This window comes from Cuculus canorus, chromosome 17 (assembly GCF_017976375.1).
Source record: "Cuculus canorus isolate bCucCan1 chromosome 17, bCucCan1.pri, whole genome shotgun sequence".
Taxonomy (NCBI): domain Eukaryota; kingdom Metazoa; phylum Chordata; class Aves; order Cuculiformes; family Cuculidae; genus Cuculus; species Cuculus canorus.
The window spans coordinates 8,701,847-8,718,521 of record NC_071417.1 but is presented as its reverse complement, the minus strand read 5'-3'; the positions used below and the strand labels follow the sequence as shown (position 1 = coordinate 8,718,521).

Genomic DNA, 16,675 nt, shown 5'->3' with positions numbered 1-16,675 from the left:
GATCCTCTCTAAACGCTGCAGGCTGACGACCAGATCCGTGCCTGCTACGAGCACACCATGGCTGAGTGGCTGGGCTGCGAGGCCATCGTCCGGCAGCGGGAGAAGGAGTCGCACGCAGCAGCTCTGGCCAAGTGCTCCTCTGGGGCCAGTCTGGATTCCCACATCCAGAGAATGATGCACAGGGACTCGACGATCAGCAATGAGGTGAGGGGGTGCAGGGGTTTGGGGAGCCCACCCAGATTCTGTATCGCCCTGTGCCACAGGGAGGGATGGAGACACAGTTCTTGCTCACCCTCCTTCCCCGACCTCTGCAGAGTTTATACACGCAAAGGTTCACCCTTTTCCCAACTCAACCTGTGATTTCCTGTTATAAAATACTCCCATGGTAATGGAGGAAAACTGTCACCCTTCCTCTCTCCATCGGAGCCCTGCCCAGCAACACCCACAATGCTAGGGTGGGGACAACTCTTTCTATTCTGAACGCCTCGTGTTTTCTTCAGCCCCTATTGTTTGTGTGTGATGTCATTACACTGCTCTGTAGAACCCGATTTGTGTAGCATGAGTGGCCGCAGGCTCCTTGTGCAGGGGTGGCTCAGACAGCAGGGAGGACTCGCTCGTATGTGAATGCTGGTTGCTCAGAGGGAATCCACAAGGCAAAACGCTGAACTGGGTGCTGCAAAGCCTAGTGCTTCCTTCTGTGCTTCAGCTGGAAGCCAGAAAAGGGTGCTGTTGGCTTTTAAGAGGGGCTGCCTCGACTGAGTCTGGCTTCAAACATCAATATTTGTCCTTTAAGAAAAGGGAAAAACCATTAATATGCTTGGAGGGATTGTTTTATAGCATGTGACTTCATCGTTTATATAAGCTAAGACGGGGTGAGCTGCACTGCTGCCAAATTAGGGCAGGGATTTGTAGAAATTTGCACTCCAGGGAGACAGCGTGGCCTCTCCAGAGGGCAAAGGGAAGAAGTTCCTTTCAGACCCAAACATACGGTGTTTGAGCAACTGGATTGGCCTGAGACTTTGTTTTTCTGTAATCTTCTCTGGTGGTTAATGACAGTGGTGGGCTGAGGCAGAGTGCTGTGCTGTGTGATGGATCTGCATGGCAGGGTTGATGTGATGTGAACATCTTCCCTGGCTCAAATAGGAGAATTTATGGGGTGCATTTTCTGCTTGTTCTTCACAAGCTGATGCGCGCACCTCTGATAGTGTGGCGTGAGCCTCTCCCCGCTCCAGACACCACGCTATTTGCCTTTTCACTGGCTTTTTCCCTTCTCTCTTGCAGTCCTCGCAGAGCTGCAGCTCTGGCCGACAGAATCTTGCCCGGCTGCAGAGTGACTCCAGCTCCAGCACGCAGGTGAGCGGCAGCGCTTTGTCCCCTCTTGCTCCCTCAGACACCAGCCACCCGACAGCGTGCAGCTCTCTGCCCCGGCATGGGCTGATCACTAGTTGATAACCGTAATGATTTCTGGCAAACAGAGGAAGTAAATGACTCACAAACCTGCATCTGGAGCCGCTAAGGTCAGAACTGTGCACTGCTTGGCGGTGTTTAATATTCACCAGCCTGTTCTGCCTAGGCTTGAAGGACCAACCCCCATGTGGCCTTCACACTTGAGGGCCTTTGGATGCTTCATACATTAGTAACCATGTGTTTAGCCAATCTCTTTAAATGACATTCTGCCCAATATATTATGTTGAGTAAAGCATAGTCCATTGGAGCAGGAATTGTAGACTTCAGATTGTGCAAATGACCAAGCCCTGACCTGCCCAATCTAGGCAGGGGAACCTGAAGGGTGGGAACTGAGCCCAGATATTCCTCTGAAAGTCTGATTAGAATGGAACAGAGAGCTAGGTGCTCCAGCTCTAATTGTCTCTCACTGTACCAAAGATGTGGAGCCACAGCCCGGCACAGCACTAAGTTAAAGTGCCTTCAAGTCCTCTGAGCTTTCTTTCACTGTTTGCTTCTATGAGCCCTGCACATATAGAGCAGATCTTCCTCTCTCCCCTGTTCTTGGGAACACGGGCATTATGTCCCCAAGAGCTGTATTCAGAGCTGTCCCCAGTTTTGGGGACATAATGCCTATGTTCCCAACGGTTTGCTGAATGCAGGGTATTTGCTCACTCTCACGTGGCTCTGCTTGTGCTTTGCAGGTGTTTGAATCTGTTGATGAAGTGGAACAGACCGAAGCAGATGCTCAGCTGGAAGACGGCAAACAAAGCAAGATCCCTAATGGGACAGTTCCCAACGGCACGTGTTCCCCTGATTCTGGCCACCCCTCTTCCCAGAACTTCTCCATCACATCAGGATTTTCAGAGTGCAGCTTCAGCAATGAGGACAGTGCCCTGGAAACCACCAAATCCTCAGCCAGCTCTCAGGGAAAGGCTGGTGAGACCAACGTGCCAGCCCCACAGGACCTGGATAGTGCCCGACAGGAGGGGAAGCTGCAGGGCCAAGACAGCCTGGAAGGTGAATTTCCAACCAGTGGAAGTGTGGACTTCGTTCCCATGAGTGAGAGCTTGGCAGGGGTCCTGTGTGATCACAATGCTGTGGCCCTGACTGTGGTGGAGAGCTGGGCAGACAGCAAAGCTGAGAAACAAAGCTTAGTGGAGAGTGAAGATAACCTCTCTGAGGAGCCAGAGATGGAGAGTTTGTACCCACAGCTGGATTCTCTGCCTGTAGCTGATCTGGCCAACGGTGAAGCATCTGCTGTCTCCTCAACGGGTGTCACCTACTCTGTAAGTAGGTACTTGTTTGCTCACTGGGTGTCTGTTTATCTGCATTTTCCCTGTGCTAATCCCGCAGTTCTGTGCACAGGAGTTCTCTGCCTTCCACCCAAACTCTGCGCTGTCACTCCTGTGCCCTTGCAACCTTCTTTTTTTAATATTTTTATTTGAAAGCAAATCAATGTTGCTTTTGTTTTGGGCAGCCAGAGCTCCTGGACATGTACACAGTGAACCTGCACCGCATTGAGAAGGATGTGCAACGGTGCGACCGCAACTACTGGTACTTCACCCCCGCCAACCTGGAGAAGCTCCGCAACATCATGTGCAGGTGGGAGCGGCGGGGGTCAGGGTGGGGACGGTCAGCCCTCCCTGCCCTGGGAGAAGGCTCCTGACACTGGTGATCGGTTTCCCTGAATTCACCTTGAGGCTGGAGCCTCGTGCTTTGTTGTGGTTACTGACTTTCACCTCCTTGTCTTCCTTCCCCAAATCTCCTCAACCATCCCAGAACTGAGGCCGTGGCTCCAAGGACTGCTCCAGTTGGGGCACCTCCTGTACGAGGACAGGCTGAGAGAGTTGGGGTTGTTCAGCCTGGAGAAGAGAAGGCTCCAGGGAGACCTTAGAGCAGCTTCCAGTGCTGAAAGGGGCTCCAGGAAAGCTGGGGAGGGGCTCTTGATCAGGGAGTGCAGGGATAGGACAAGGGAGAATGGTTTTCAGCTGAAAGAGGGGAGATTGAGATGAGATATTAGGAAGAAATGTTTTGCCGTGAGGGTGGGGAGGCCCTGGCCCAGGTTGCCCAGAGCAGTGGTGGCTGCCCCATCCCTGGAGGTGTTCCAGGCCAGGTTGGATGAGGCTTGGAGCCCCTGATCCAGGGGGAGGCGTCCCTGCCCATGGCAGGGGGTAGGACTGGATGGGCTTTAAGGTCCCTTCCAACCCAAACCATTCCATGATTCTATGACCTCCTGGTCACCAGACTGAGCAGTTCAGCCGCCCTGCCCTGTGCTGCTCTGCCCCGTGACAGCCATGTGTTTGGGTTGTTGGCGAAAGCTGAGGGCTCCCTGGGGGTGTCCGGGCGTGCTGCCTCCTGGTCTGAACCCAGCACAGCCCACCTGCTCTCTTGGAATATGTCTGGAAAATGTTTTAATGAGGAGCAGCCCACAGAGCTGTGGCGCTAATGAGGAAGTGCCTGAAGCAACCGAGTGGTTAGTGCTTACCCAGGAGACAGGAATACCTGAGTGCGTTTCTGATTCTCTTTGTTAGTCCCTGTGACTAAAAAGGTTGCTGTGTGACATTCACCGACTCAAAACAGCTCCTGCTCAGCAGCTGCAGCTGCTTTCGGGGCAGAGGAGGCTAAAATATTATTACTCATCTTTCAAATATGAGGAGAAGCTGCGATTTCATTCGAGCTGTTGCTTCATTTGACAGCCAGAGTTGGAGATCTCTGCAGAGATTAGACTTTTATGATACAGCAGCTTTTGGAAAACTAGTGGGCAGGATGGAAAAGATCATTCCTTTGTACCAGCAGTGGAGCTGAATCCTTTCTGAATGCATTTTAACTTGCTACCAAATATGGGAAGATATCTCGGCAGGGCTGGGTGCTTCTGGGACACTGGTTCAGGGAGGCAAAGCAGGCGAGAGAGCCAAGAGGGTGGATCGAGGGGGAAGGGTGAGAGTGAGAGATAAATTAACGACCTCTTGTCAATCTTTGCCCTTTGACTGCCCACCCCACCTTGCTGTGCTTTTTGATTTGCCCCTCTACGTGGTGTTGGTGAGGCTGCATCTCAAATCCTGGGTTCAGCTTTGGGCTCCTCACGACAGAAAGGACATCGAGGGGTTGGAGTGTCCAGAGAAGGGAACGGAGCTGGGGAAGGGGCTGGTGAATAAGGGTTATGAGAGGTGCCTGAGGGACCTGGGGTTGCTTTGCCTGGAGAAAAGGAGGCTGAGGGGAGACCTCATCACTGTCTATAACTCCCTGAAAGGAGATTGGGGTGAGGTGGGTGTTGGTCTCTTCTCCCAAGTGACAGAGGAAATGGCCTCGAGATGCGCCAGGGCACGTTCACATTGGATATCAGGAAAAGTTTCTTCACCAAAAGAGTTCTCAGTCCCTGGCAGAGGCTGCCAGGGCAGTGGTGGAGTCCCCATCCATGTGAGGGTTTAAAAGATGGGTGGATGAGGTGCTCAGGCATCTGATTTAGTAGTGAACAGGTACGGCTGGACTCAATGATCTAACAGGTCTTTTTGCAGCCGAGTGATTCTATGATTCCGCTTTTCCATGTGCTGATTTCCATGCATGGCCATTGCCGTTGCAGGGTGTTGATCCAGGGCTGTGCCATGCCTGGCTTCCCTGAAAAGTCACCACAGACACTTAAGCATTTCCAGATCAGCTGTAGAAGAGCGAAGCACAGAATAAACCCAGCTGATTTTACCCTGTCTGCTGCTGCACGTTGGTGGCAGTGTGTAGGAAATACCACCATCCCAGGAATAGTGGCAGGCTGTGGCACTCGTGCATGACCATGGGAAGGGCTCATGGGTCACTTTTCCTGCTCTCTCACGCAGCTACATCTGGCAGCACATCGAGATTGGCTACGTGCAGGGGATGTGTGACCTGCTAGCCCCTCTCCTGGTCATCCTGGATGATGGTGAGTGGATGACTCTGTTCTATGGCGGGGATCTGCTGGTGACCCTTTGCATCAAGGGGTTCCGTACTTGGAGGTGTGGAATGGTTGATGGCACCATCCCATTTGTCCTTGATGCTGTCTGGCCTCTGAGAGCCCAACCTGGAGACAGCAGGTGCCCTTTACAGTGTGAGGTGTGTTTCCGAGGCCAGTCCCTGCTGGCTCTGCACGTGTGGAGCAAGGAGGGATATTCCTACTGTGGGTGGGTTGTGAGGATGCAGATGCAGTGGTGTCCGTGCAGCCGAGCAGTGTCTGTTTCTTTCCTCTCCAGAGGCTCTGGCTTTCAGCTGTTTCACTGAGCTTATGAAGAGGATGAATCAGAACTTCCCCCATGGGGGGGCCATGGACACCCACTTTGCCAACATGAGATCTCTGATCCAGGTAGGGGCATCCTGGCACAGGGGCAGCAGCCTCTCAGGAAGCTTGGGATGGGAAGCCTCAAAGGGGCCGAGATGAGCTTTCAGTGGTGGAAGAGCAGGGGCCTGTAAAGATAACCTGGAGTAACGTGTGCCAGGATTGCAAAGGAGGGAGAAGCTGTGTGGAAGGTGATGTGGTGTGGTAGGAGAGCAGTGGGAGTGGAGGAAGGCAGGCAGAGGAACGGCTGGTGCCTTTGCTGAGCACTGATGAGTTCCTTTTGCTTTTCTTGGCAGATTCTGGACTCTGAGCTCTTTGAGCTGATGCACCAGAATGGTGATTATACTCATTTCTACTTCTGCTACCGATGGTTTCTCCTGGACTTCAAGAGAGGTGTGTGCTGGGGGAGAGGCAGCTGAGAACAGCAGAGTGGGGGGAAGGCAAGGTCTGCTCTGCTTCCACACTTCTTGGTGCACTCTACAACTTCAGTTGTTTGAACTTAACTTTTTACCATGTGTTCTTGTTTTGCTTTTCCTTGGTACCTTTGCGGCTGGCTTCTCCCTCTAGATACAGAACCTGTTGTTCCGGAGCTGCGGGTGAACCTCCGCTGGGTTTATGTCCTCAAGCCTGTGCCACCTGCTGCAGGCTAGAATATTTGGTTCTGCAGCTGACTGACTTATTGCTTCCAACTGGAACAGGTTCTTGTGGGAAGAAACCACCCAGCGTGTCTTCCCAGTGCTGCTGTGAACTCTTGTGAGTCAGGATGATTTCAAACCCGCGGCTGGTGTAGTAACTGCTGGGCTTTTTCCTCTCTTCACAGAACTGGTGTATGATGACGTGTTCTCCGTCTGGGAGACCATCTGGGCAGCTGCACATGTTTCCTCTGCACACTATGTGCTCTTCATAGCCCTGGCTTTGGTGGAAATGTACCGGGACATCATCTTGGAGAACAACATGGATTTTACAGACATCATCAAGTTTTTCAACGGTACAGCTTGCGTTCTGTTGGGCTGAATTTGTGGCAGCTGCTCAGACGTGGGCAGCACATGTCTGTCTGACGGTATTGTGTCTGGGCTATACAGGGAAATGTTTTGAACAAAGCAGTGTGATGCTGATACTTGGAATATGATGGTAAAGAGACCTGTTGCCCCTGCGCAGCTGGGCTCTGGTAGTGCCTGGGGGGAAGCCACTGTGCCATCCTTGGCAAGAGCTCACCTTGCCGTGCTTGAAGGGAGCTGTGAGTGTACGTTGTGCTTCCTCTGGCTCTCATCATCCTGAGATGAGGTGGTTAATGATGGCTTTTCAGAATCAGAGGTCTCTGGGACGGATGGTGCAGGGGAATTTGGGCAGGAATTCACAACTTCAGCTCCCGCCTGGAGCGTGGCTGGAATGCAAGGGTCTGTGAGGCTGGTGGGGGCACTCCTTGGGGCACTGAGCTGCTTGGCTCTAACGTCTTTGTGGGTTCCTTCTGTCTGTATTCCAGAAATGGCCGAGCGACACAACACCAAGCAGATCCTGAAGCTGGCTCGGGACCTTGTCTATAAAGTCCAGACTCTGATTGAGAACAAATGAAGGAGGTGTGGAAGATGGGGCATCCTGACAAAGAGCCGGGACTCCCCTTCAATGCTTCCTTCCCTTCTCCTTTTTCTCCAAGTGCCACACCTGTGGAAATAAGGTAGTTGGACACGTGCTGCTGTTTAAACTGGAAGTACCCTTAGCTCTCCAAGTGCTGTGTTCAGTGTTAGGTCCGAGGGCCCCATCTCAGATCTTCGCAGCCTTCTTCAGTGACTTAACCAAAGATCTGTACAATTGCATTTTACTGCTAAGGACTTGCTTGGGAAGCAGCACCCAGGCAGTCACTTCCTTGCCTTGTTGCAGCAGAAGGGCAGCATGTGTGGTTACCACCACAACTGCTGAGGTAGCTGCCAGCATCCCAGGTTGGAGCTTGAGGTCTGGGAGAGCGGAGCTGCCAGCCCTCCTCGGGGCTGAATCAAGCTCAACAGCCTTTGTTTTGAGGAAATAAAGTTGCTTCCCTGGACAGCCATTACCCCGTGGCACGGGGAAGCCAGCCAGCCCTGCAAGCCTGGGCAAGTCAGGGATGCTGCCAGTGCTCAGTTTCTTACTAACTTTCTGAGGTTCTGCCAGTAACAGAGGGACTTTGATCACAGAAATTCTTCTTCTTTTGATCTTGTCCCTTGATGCATAGCATCCCCTTTAGTATTTTTTTAGAGCTCTGTTCACTCCCTGGGGTTTTTACGTTGTTTGTTACTAAAATATCTGAGCACACAGAGAATTTCAGCTCTGGATGGATTTTCAGAAGAGCTCCAAATTCAGCATTGGGTTTTTCTTTCAAAATCCAGCCTCTGTAATGCTCTCTGAACACTGGAAAATCTGGTCCTAACCTCCTCTGGGAACTCTAGACTTGAGGTTTTCTTACCTGCCTTACTCTAGCTGCTCGTGTTAGGAGTCTGGTCTCCCTATCGTTCCTCTGCCACCCCTGTTAGGGGAGTTCTCCTCGGAAGGCAAGTCAGAGCTCCCGGCTTCGGTGATGGTCCTGACTTTCCCTCTGAAGGTGCCTATCTCTTCCTCTGTTAATGAAAAGACCAGCTGCTCCAAGCTAGACAGTGCACACAATGCCCTTGGTGCCTGCAGGTTTTCTGTGTGCTTCTGGGGCTGGCTGCAAAGCCCCCTAAGTCCACCGAAAGCCTCCAGTTAGATCTCGGTGGGCTTCTTTCACCTGCCTGTGAAGAGGAATATAGCCCAAGGTCCCTGAGTGGTCTTTACTTTTGGAAGATGCACTTCTGTGGCCGTTTTTCCTGCAGTGGCTCTCCAGCGCTGCAGCCCCTGGAGCACACTGCATGAAGTGCCTCTCCAGCACTGCCAGCGTGAGGGCTGAGCTGCTGTGTCTGTCATGCTAAGGCAGAGGGTTTGGATTAATTTCTCAACTCAGGTAAAAACAATTAAGGAAAAGGAGAGGTGTAGATTGTTGGTAGGTCTAATTCAGCCATGGAGGGCTTTTTGTCCTGGCCACAGAAGCCTGCCATGAGCGCGTGCTTTTAGCAGCAGGGAAGATGCTGGGTTGTAGCTCTCTGTAAGCATACTTTCTCTCAAAATTTGCTGCAAAAATTTGTGTTCTCCCTCCATGCGATATGTGATGTGTGCGCTCTCCTCCTCCTCTGTGCAAGATAAGACCCTGCTCTTCTCTTGCTGTCAGAGCGCTGCTCACCAGAAGGGAAAAGGGGCCCTTCCCTTCTCCTTTGTGCAACATCTGTCTGTGCTGACTGTGTTTTGTATTTACTTGTGGCATGTGTTGGATGTTGCTTGCAGAAAAAAAAAGACATAAATCTGCAGGAAAGAAACCTGCTGCTTCAGAAATGTTCTGCAGGGTGCGGGGAAGCGATTTGCAGTTTCTGAGCAGATCAGTTCATCGTTCTGCAGCACTGGGAGACAGAGGCTGCAGCTGGGAAAACCAGGAAGCAGTAGGATATACTGAATCCTTTGGAGAAGGAGACTGCAGCAGGGGGTGAGAATGATAGAGAAGCTTTCATTGCTCATAATCCAACAAACAGAAGAGTACCAACAGCCTAAGAAATTCTTGGAAGCAATTTCCTACACTGAATCTCTAAAAGAGTCTGCAGTAGCACAGGAAACAAAGGTGTTTGAGCTTCAAATCTGCCCGTTTACCTGCAAATCTTACATCTTTCCACAAAGCAGAGCAAAATGCTCATGCCCTCCTTAACAGGCTGTTCCTGTTCCTCCGAGGTCCTAGGACAGGTAATGGTCTGCCTGCATCACCTTCTCCTCAGGGGAAGGGGAAGTGCTCTGTCCTCCCCTTCCTGAGGAGCAAGAACCAAGAGGTCAGCTTCAGTATAGTCTTATCAAGCAACATCACTGACACTTATCTTTCAAGCTTCTGTTTTTCTTTTCTTGGGTTTTAAAGAAAAACAGCCAAGAAATTCTGCACAATATTTGCTGTCTGTATCAACTGAGAGTGTCTCTGGGCCGCTCAATAGCAGTGTTTATTTTGAATAAATTCTTGGGGGGAAAAGGTATTTATTTATTGATTGTACATTACTGTTTGTCCTTGTATACTGAAGTGTGTGAGTGTGCATCGTTATGCAACTGGAGGTATATCTTTTCAATGTTCTTTACGATATCTTGTAAATGTTTACCAGAAAATTGTGTCTATATATAATATATATAAGTATAGAGAGAAAATATGTGAATTAAGTGGGTTATTTTTTGAGGGGGAGAAGAAATCTTTTGCTTCTAAGAACCGTGTGGTTTCTATAGCACCTATTCCATGATGTGCCAGTCTGTCACTGTCCCTGTACTGTGAGAATTGTTCCGGTGCAGCAACAGGAAGCTCAGAGCAGAACCACTGTCATTACCTCAGCTTGGATTGATTTTAGTTCTGACTTTAAAACTTGTAAAGAAGAAAAATAAGAGGAGGAAAAGTGATGAAAAAAAGCTTTGTTTTAGCTGTGGTGCTGAGTAGAGTCTGTGGGAGCAGAGCTCTGCTTGAGTTGAGCAGGGCTGTGGGATTCGCTTGGTTGTAGGATTGAGGCTTGGTGTGGAGGGCAAGATATAGAACGGTCCGAAGAAAATAGTGTGTCATTTGAATTGGGACTAAAGTGATTCTCCTTCGCAGCTGATCACACCGTTTGGTCAGGAAGGGAGCATTACAGGAGCTGTTTGGAGTGCTTGTGGAGCTGATCTGCTCTCCAAACTCGTGCCCATCCCGACCAGCTCTGCTGGACGCAGTGCCCCCACACACAGTTCTGCTCCAATTCGACAAAAGTCAGTGCGAACCACCTGTTCCCAAATATTCCTGTGGCAACTTGAGTCTAAATTTGGAGGTCCAGGTTTGCGTTCCCGTACAGATGTCAGATAGAAGATGAGAATGGTTTCCAGGCCCTGCACTGGTGTATGGTGCTGTTCCACCCTGCTGGACCCTCGCCGTGCTGCCAGGCGTGGGATCTGGAGGCCAGGGATAGGCTGTGATAGTCCCTGTGCTCTACCCTTCCATGGCCCCTATCCACACGTGGTCGCAGTTCAGTTTTGAGTCTCCTCAGAAGCTCTGCTCCTCGCTGACCCCTCTCTGACCAGCAGGTTTATGGGCTCCTGGAGACCCATAGTGAAGCAACATGGGCATTGGGGGCTTTGAGATCTGTCCAGTGGTTAAAAGCTAGTAAAATTTAGGGAAAGGCTTCATTGTCCGGGTGTCTGTAGACCTTCTGCTGCTTCAGCCTCTCCTGCCTGGCTCTGCCCCTCTGCTGGATGCGCTGTTCTGGGTTTTTGACAATGTGAATCCCCGTGGCCCTGCGGGATGGCACGGATCTCTGCTGGCTCTGCAGCCGGAGGATTGCCTGTTTACCACGGAGGGAGAAGCCGTTGCAGGGGAATGCTTGCCCATATACAGTAATGTTGTCTGGCTCCTCAGGGGAGAGGAATGTCTCATCCCAACAGCTCTGTGCAGCTGAGATCCACCCCGTGCAGCGGCACTGCAAGCTGAGGACTATCTTTAGCCTGCTGCTCTTTGCTCTGTGGGACCAGGGGTTTGAGCTGCTGTGCCTTCTCACTCGAGACTGCTGCAACCTTCGCCGGACACGGCGAGATTTGCATCCCTTTGCCCCTGGCCAATGTTCTCTGCTCCAGGTCACTCCAGAGCTGAGCCTGAGAGATGGACACGCTCATAGGCTGAGCTGTTCACCTCACACTGCAGCCGCACTGAGCATCCGCAGAGGAGTGGGCTTTTCACTCTGTCCTCTGTCAGAGCTGCTCAGCTCACAGATAATCTCGATCTGTTTAAATACAGTCAATATTTGTGCCCTGGCCCTGTGTTCCCCCGAGGGAGTTCCTATTTGGGTTCTCTTCCTGCGTTTGAGCTTCCTGCTGCTGCAACCTCCTGAATAACTCTTGGTACCCATCTCTTTTAGTGTTACTCATGTAAACGTTTTAGGTGTTGTCTTTGTTCCTAAATATGTGATTTTTATAGGAGTTTTTCTCTGACTGTGTTGAGTCTGAACTGCTTTGCTATTGACATTTTTCATGAAGGCTGAGATTGTTTTTCGCATGGGAACTTCTTTCTGCCACCCTGTTCTGCTCTCATCCAGCCTCTAACGCTTTAGACATCCCTTAACATCCCCCAATGTACCTTTTATTGTAACTAGAGCCAGCAGTACAAACGCAGGTATCAATAGTCATCACTGATAAGTGAAGACCAGATCAAGAGAAGGGACTATTCCTGGTGTGGTAGCTTGGAATCATAGTTCTTTTGGGAACCCATCCCTAAATTCCACCTTGGAGATATAAGCCTTGTGACAGGCTGGTGGCAAAGGGTAATTTATGGGATGAGATCTTTCTTATTCTCTCTTCTTTATTTGTTTGCTTGTTTTTATCTGGCTCGTTCTCTGTTTTTTCCCCATTTACTGGCTGATTCTCTGCACTGGGAGCTGCTGTGGCAAACAGTCCTCAAATGGGTGTGGGAACAGTTTCAGGATTCTCATCATGGAAGTTTACTTTTAAAAATATCTTCTAATATTTTAATTTGCTGCTCTCTGCCGTGGCATTGCTGCCCAGTGGTGGTAGCCTCTGAGTCTGTTCATCAGTGGCGTCAAAGCAACTGTCATAACTATTTTTCGCTCCATTTGGGTATTTCCAGTAGTACTGAGCAGTTCTGGGCACATTTTCAGCATTTTACTGTCATGTGAGCACAAATTGATAGTGAAAGAGCACAACTCACAGATGAGGTGAAGATGTTTGGGGCAATAGGGAAGGATCGGAACTCTTACCACAACCAGTTTTCAGAAATTCTTCTACAAGATTTCTGATACCCCGAAGTAGATAAAATGCCATTTGACTGCTGCCTACTCTTTCGTGCACATCAATGATCTTCTTTTGAGGTCATTATACTTGTTGCCTGCCCTGCAGTAAATCTGTATTGCTTATTAAGGCACCTGAAGTGTGTTTGATCCCCAGTCACACTTTCCGAGTTTATGTTTTACGGTGGCAACGTGGGCCAAAGTTAGTGTTTTGATGCCATAGCCATGCATTTCTACAGCTTGGAGTGTTTGGATTTCTTTTAAACTTTGTCTGAATCCTTAATTTCCTGGAGAATGTGTGTTGTTGGAATAGCCATCACAGTCTTTTAATATGTGTCTGATTTGAGATTAGTGATGAGCGTATTAAACCTTTAAATTCTCATTCCATAGTTTAGTAATTTCTTTTTTTTAAGTGGATTTTGCACACGGAGGCTGAGCAGGGAGCCAAAGGTGGAGCTGCAGGTGGCAGCCTCTGGTCTGGGGGTGATGGCTGTGGTCCTGTTGGCTCTGGGGCCAGTCCTGCACACACAGCTGTATCCGGAGCAGGTGGCTTGTGTCCCGGCCTCTGTCCCACCAAATGGCTCAGCAAAGAGCCTTGGGTCTCCTGGAGAAGCTCCTGTTCTCCTCTGCCCAGCGAGAGCAGCCACTGCCCAAGCTGTCAGTGGTGGCAAGAGCCTCTTCGGAGCAGGCGATGGGCAGGAAGCGCTGCTGAAATGGGAGAGGGTTAGAAGAAAGGCCACTTCACATCAACTTCTTTGTAAGGGGTTAAAAGCGCCGTGTATCCCTTTTTTTAAGAAGTAAATCGATGCTAAAATTTAAACTATGCACGAGGTCTCAAAAAGTATATGGGAGATTTAAGAGTAGTGTGACTTCTAGGGAAGATAAAAAAATGGAAAATTCTAATCCTGGACACCGTGCGACTAAAAATATCATTTTCATGACTATGTAAGAAATTAAACTCTCAGAAATTCAGTCTCCTCTTGGAGGGAAATTCCCAGGAGCCAGGGAAGGAGGAAGCTTTTTTTCCCCAAAGAGAATTAATGAATACTTTTCCCACTCAGATGTGACATTAGACCCGTGATTGTCACTTCCCTAGTGCTAAGGAGTGTTCTGGAGTGTTTGGCAGGGTGAGCGGGTGATGCCGGGCTGTCGCCCTGCTGCAGCCGTCGGGAGATGACAGGTACCGTCCCCAGCTCTGCAGGATGCAGGATTACCTCTCAACAGCAGGGTTATGAATGTATCTGATGTGTTTGCATTAGACTTTTCTGTTGCCCTACACTGAATTGCTGCTTTTCTATGTTGGATGCCATTTGGGTCTCTGGGAGTTGCTCTATCTGAGCTTAATGAGCACTATAGCTTTTAATATATTTGTAGAAGTGCTGCTAATGTTCTTAGATTATTTGAATTCCACACTGTGGTATAATATCTGTTTTATATTATTTTATCCATGCTTTTGGTTTTTGTTTTTTTTTTTTTTTTATGTAAAGTGTTCCTTATTGTTGTTCAGAAAGAAGAATTAAAGCTCTATTCTCTATGGTTAATGTATTTTCAAATCAATAAAATCCTGGAGGTTCTTTATGGCTGCACAGTCCCCGGTGAGACGGTGAATGTGGGGAACTCTAGAGAGGCAGCACCACCACCTTCAGAAATGCTGCTTCTGTGAGCACTGAGGGGGAACACCACGGTGCTGGCCCTGCTCCACAGTTGGGGACCCGGGACCTGGGGCAGCGGGCACCGCGAGCAGGGGTTGCTGGGGGTTGCAACTGGGCTGGGGAAACGCTGGTTGCAACAGTGCTGGGAAACTGCAGCTCTCCACATCCTCCCGCGCTGAGCTCGACCGGTGCTTCTCTGCTCCATGATCGCCTTTTCTCCACCTCAGACCCTGTGGCAGCTCCACATGCACCCAGTCCCAGAGCCCATCCTTTGCTCCGCAGGAGGTGGAGAACAGCTTTGCTCTGCCAAGCAGAGCTCTGGGTCCTGGAGGCACGGAGGCAGCCAGGTGAGAAGCATAAGCCGCAGGATCACCGGCAACCACTGCCTTTTGAAGTATTTATATTTTTTTCTCTCTCCCAACTTTCAGAGCCTTCCTTTGCTCCTGCTGAGTCTCTTTTCTCCCCAAGACCCTGCTGCCACCTCATCTCCTTTTTGCACCTCTCCCCTGTTGCAGTGCTGGCTTTCATCTGCATCGTGGTCCTCATCTTCCCTGACTGCATCTCTTGGTCTCCTGCGTCCAGCCAACCGGTGGCCCAAGGTGGTGCCCTGTGCAGCCGGGCAGACACCTCCTTGCCTCTGCTGCTCTCAGAGCCAGGACCTGGTGGTGATTTTTTATTCCTGCCTGTGATCCTCCTCTAACACAGCCTGGGTGTGCAGAAGGCAAGGGAGCGCTCTCCGTAACAGCCTGTAAAATGACCTTGGACTCGCTCTCAGTAGCTTGCCTTGGTAGTTCCTGGATCTATCTCTAGACCTTTAACCTGGTAGCGATATGACCGGCTGCGGTGCCTTTCTGGCTGCAGGTAAGTGCGTCACAGGAGTGACGAGTTTATCATTAAAAAACACAAGGAGGATGAGGAGAGCGGGAGGACGAGCTACTCACGGGTGCCTGTGCTTGGAGCTGTCGTGCCTGTAGAGTCCAGAAGGTCTTTGGGTGCTCCAGGGCTTCCGGCGCTCTCCCTGGGAGAGTGTCGTGCGTGGGAGTGGGGAAGAAGTGAACCTTGACTCTTGGAGTGCTCAATGCCGTCAGCCACCTTCGGTTCCTGCGCTCGTGCTGGGGAGGCAGAACATTTCCACCAGCCCGGATGCTGTATGCCATAGAGCACCAAGTTGAAATGCATTTCTAAAAATGAGATAGAAGTGAAAGCAAGATGGTACACTAGCTCCAGCTTCCTGCCTCTACACACTTAGAAGCAGAGGCTTAATTAAACAAAACCTGGTATTTAATTAATCCTTAATATATTTGTTTCTTGGAGCATGTTTGCTCTAATGGCACAGCACCAGTTTTTAGTGCAGGCAAATTGATTGCCAGGGAACTGAGAGTTAAGAACTTCAAAAGGCTGATGAAGACACTCCCCAAACGCGCATAGTTTGCAGAATGTCAGGGTGGGATTCAGCCAGCCCTTGCAAATGTGTTAATTACTTGATATTAATTGGCAATGTAATCACTAGAGGCCAAGTCCCCAGCGTGCAAAAGGAGAAATGTTCTGCATTTATGGCTCAGGGAGACTGGCAAAAATCCTGCTGTTAGGATGGTGGAAAACAAATGATCCTAAAAGTGAATTTCATTCATTTTTAACTCGGGATACTTTCTCACAGAAGCAGATATCCTGAGGTTGTGCTTTGAAGTGCACTTATGTTGGTACAGCCACTGACACGTCTCTCAGAACTGCAAATTCCTGAACCGTAGCAACTTTCTACCCGCTGGAGGAAGAACAACTGCTCCCAACGTTGGGCACTGGGCTGCAGACACGGGCAGGAGGAAGAACAACTGCTCCCAATGTTGGGCACTGGGCTGCAGACATGGGCAGGAGGAAGAACAACTGTTCCCAACGTTGGGCACTGGGCTGCAGACATGGGCAGGAGGAAGAACAACTGTTCCCAACGTTGGGCACTGGGCTGCAGACATGGGCAGGAGGAAGAACAACTGTTCCCAACGTTGGGCACTGGGCTGCAGACATGGGCTCTTGAGGAGATGCTTCCCCATCAGCTGGTGTTGGAGGGTGGCAGCTCCCCCAGGGGCAGGCGAGGTGGTGACATCCCCAGTATTTTCCATGGTCCGTTTTGATCCTCGGCCGTGTGAGTCGGAGCTCTTGGTGTGCCCATGTGAATGCAGCACTGCGGCGGACAAACCAGTTTAAGGTGGCACATGGCCAGGGCAGCCAAGAGGCGGTGTCGGTGTCACATGAGGATGAGGAGGGATCAGATGGGGATGAAGGGGCAGCCAAGGGGCTGTGTTGGCAAATCCAGCGGAGTGGTTGCCAGTGCTTTTTCTAACGCACCCTCCCCACAACATCACAGCATGTGGCACCTGCGCAGCCCCTCGCCGTGGCTGCGACAGTCGGGAAGGACCAGGAGTATTTATAGCACATTGTTAACACGGATGCATGAACAT

At 50.4% G+C, this 16,675-nt stretch overlaps 1 protein-coding gene across 7 annotated transcripts in view; it reads left to right on the top strand.

Annotated features, from left to right (window-relative positions):
- Window positions 1–12,712, top strand: part of SGSM1 (small G protein signaling modulator 1) — a 42,646-nt gene extending 29,934 nt beyond the window's left edge. For 6 of the 7 annotated variants that reach the window (XM_054082000.1, XM_054082002.1, XM_054081999.1 and 3 more), the window contains 9 exons: window positions 22–204; window positions 1,282–1,353; window positions 2,148–2,732; window positions 2,924–3,048; window positions 5,274–5,356; window positions 5,664–5,773; window positions 6,043–6,139; window positions 6,567–6,734; window positions 7,230–12,712. In XM_054082000.1, the coding sequence (XP_053937975.1) occupies window positions 22–204; window positions 1,282–1,353; window positions 2,148–2,732; window positions 2,924–3,048; window positions 5,274–5,356; window positions 5,664–5,773; window positions 6,043–6,139; window positions 6,567–6,734; window positions 7,230–7,318 (1,512 nt within the window). In that variant the 3' untranslated portion in view covers window positions 7,319–12,712. Of the gene's footprint in view, window positions 1–21; window positions 205–1,281; window positions 1,354–2,147; window positions 2,733–2,923; window positions 3,049–5,273; window positions 5,357–5,663; window positions 5,774–6,042; window positions 6,140–6,566; window positions 6,735–7,229 lie in introns of those variants that run through there. The other variant, XR_008452688.1, reaches the window with a different exon arrangement.
- The last annotated feature ends 3,963 nt before the right edge of the window (window positions 12,713–16,675 follow it).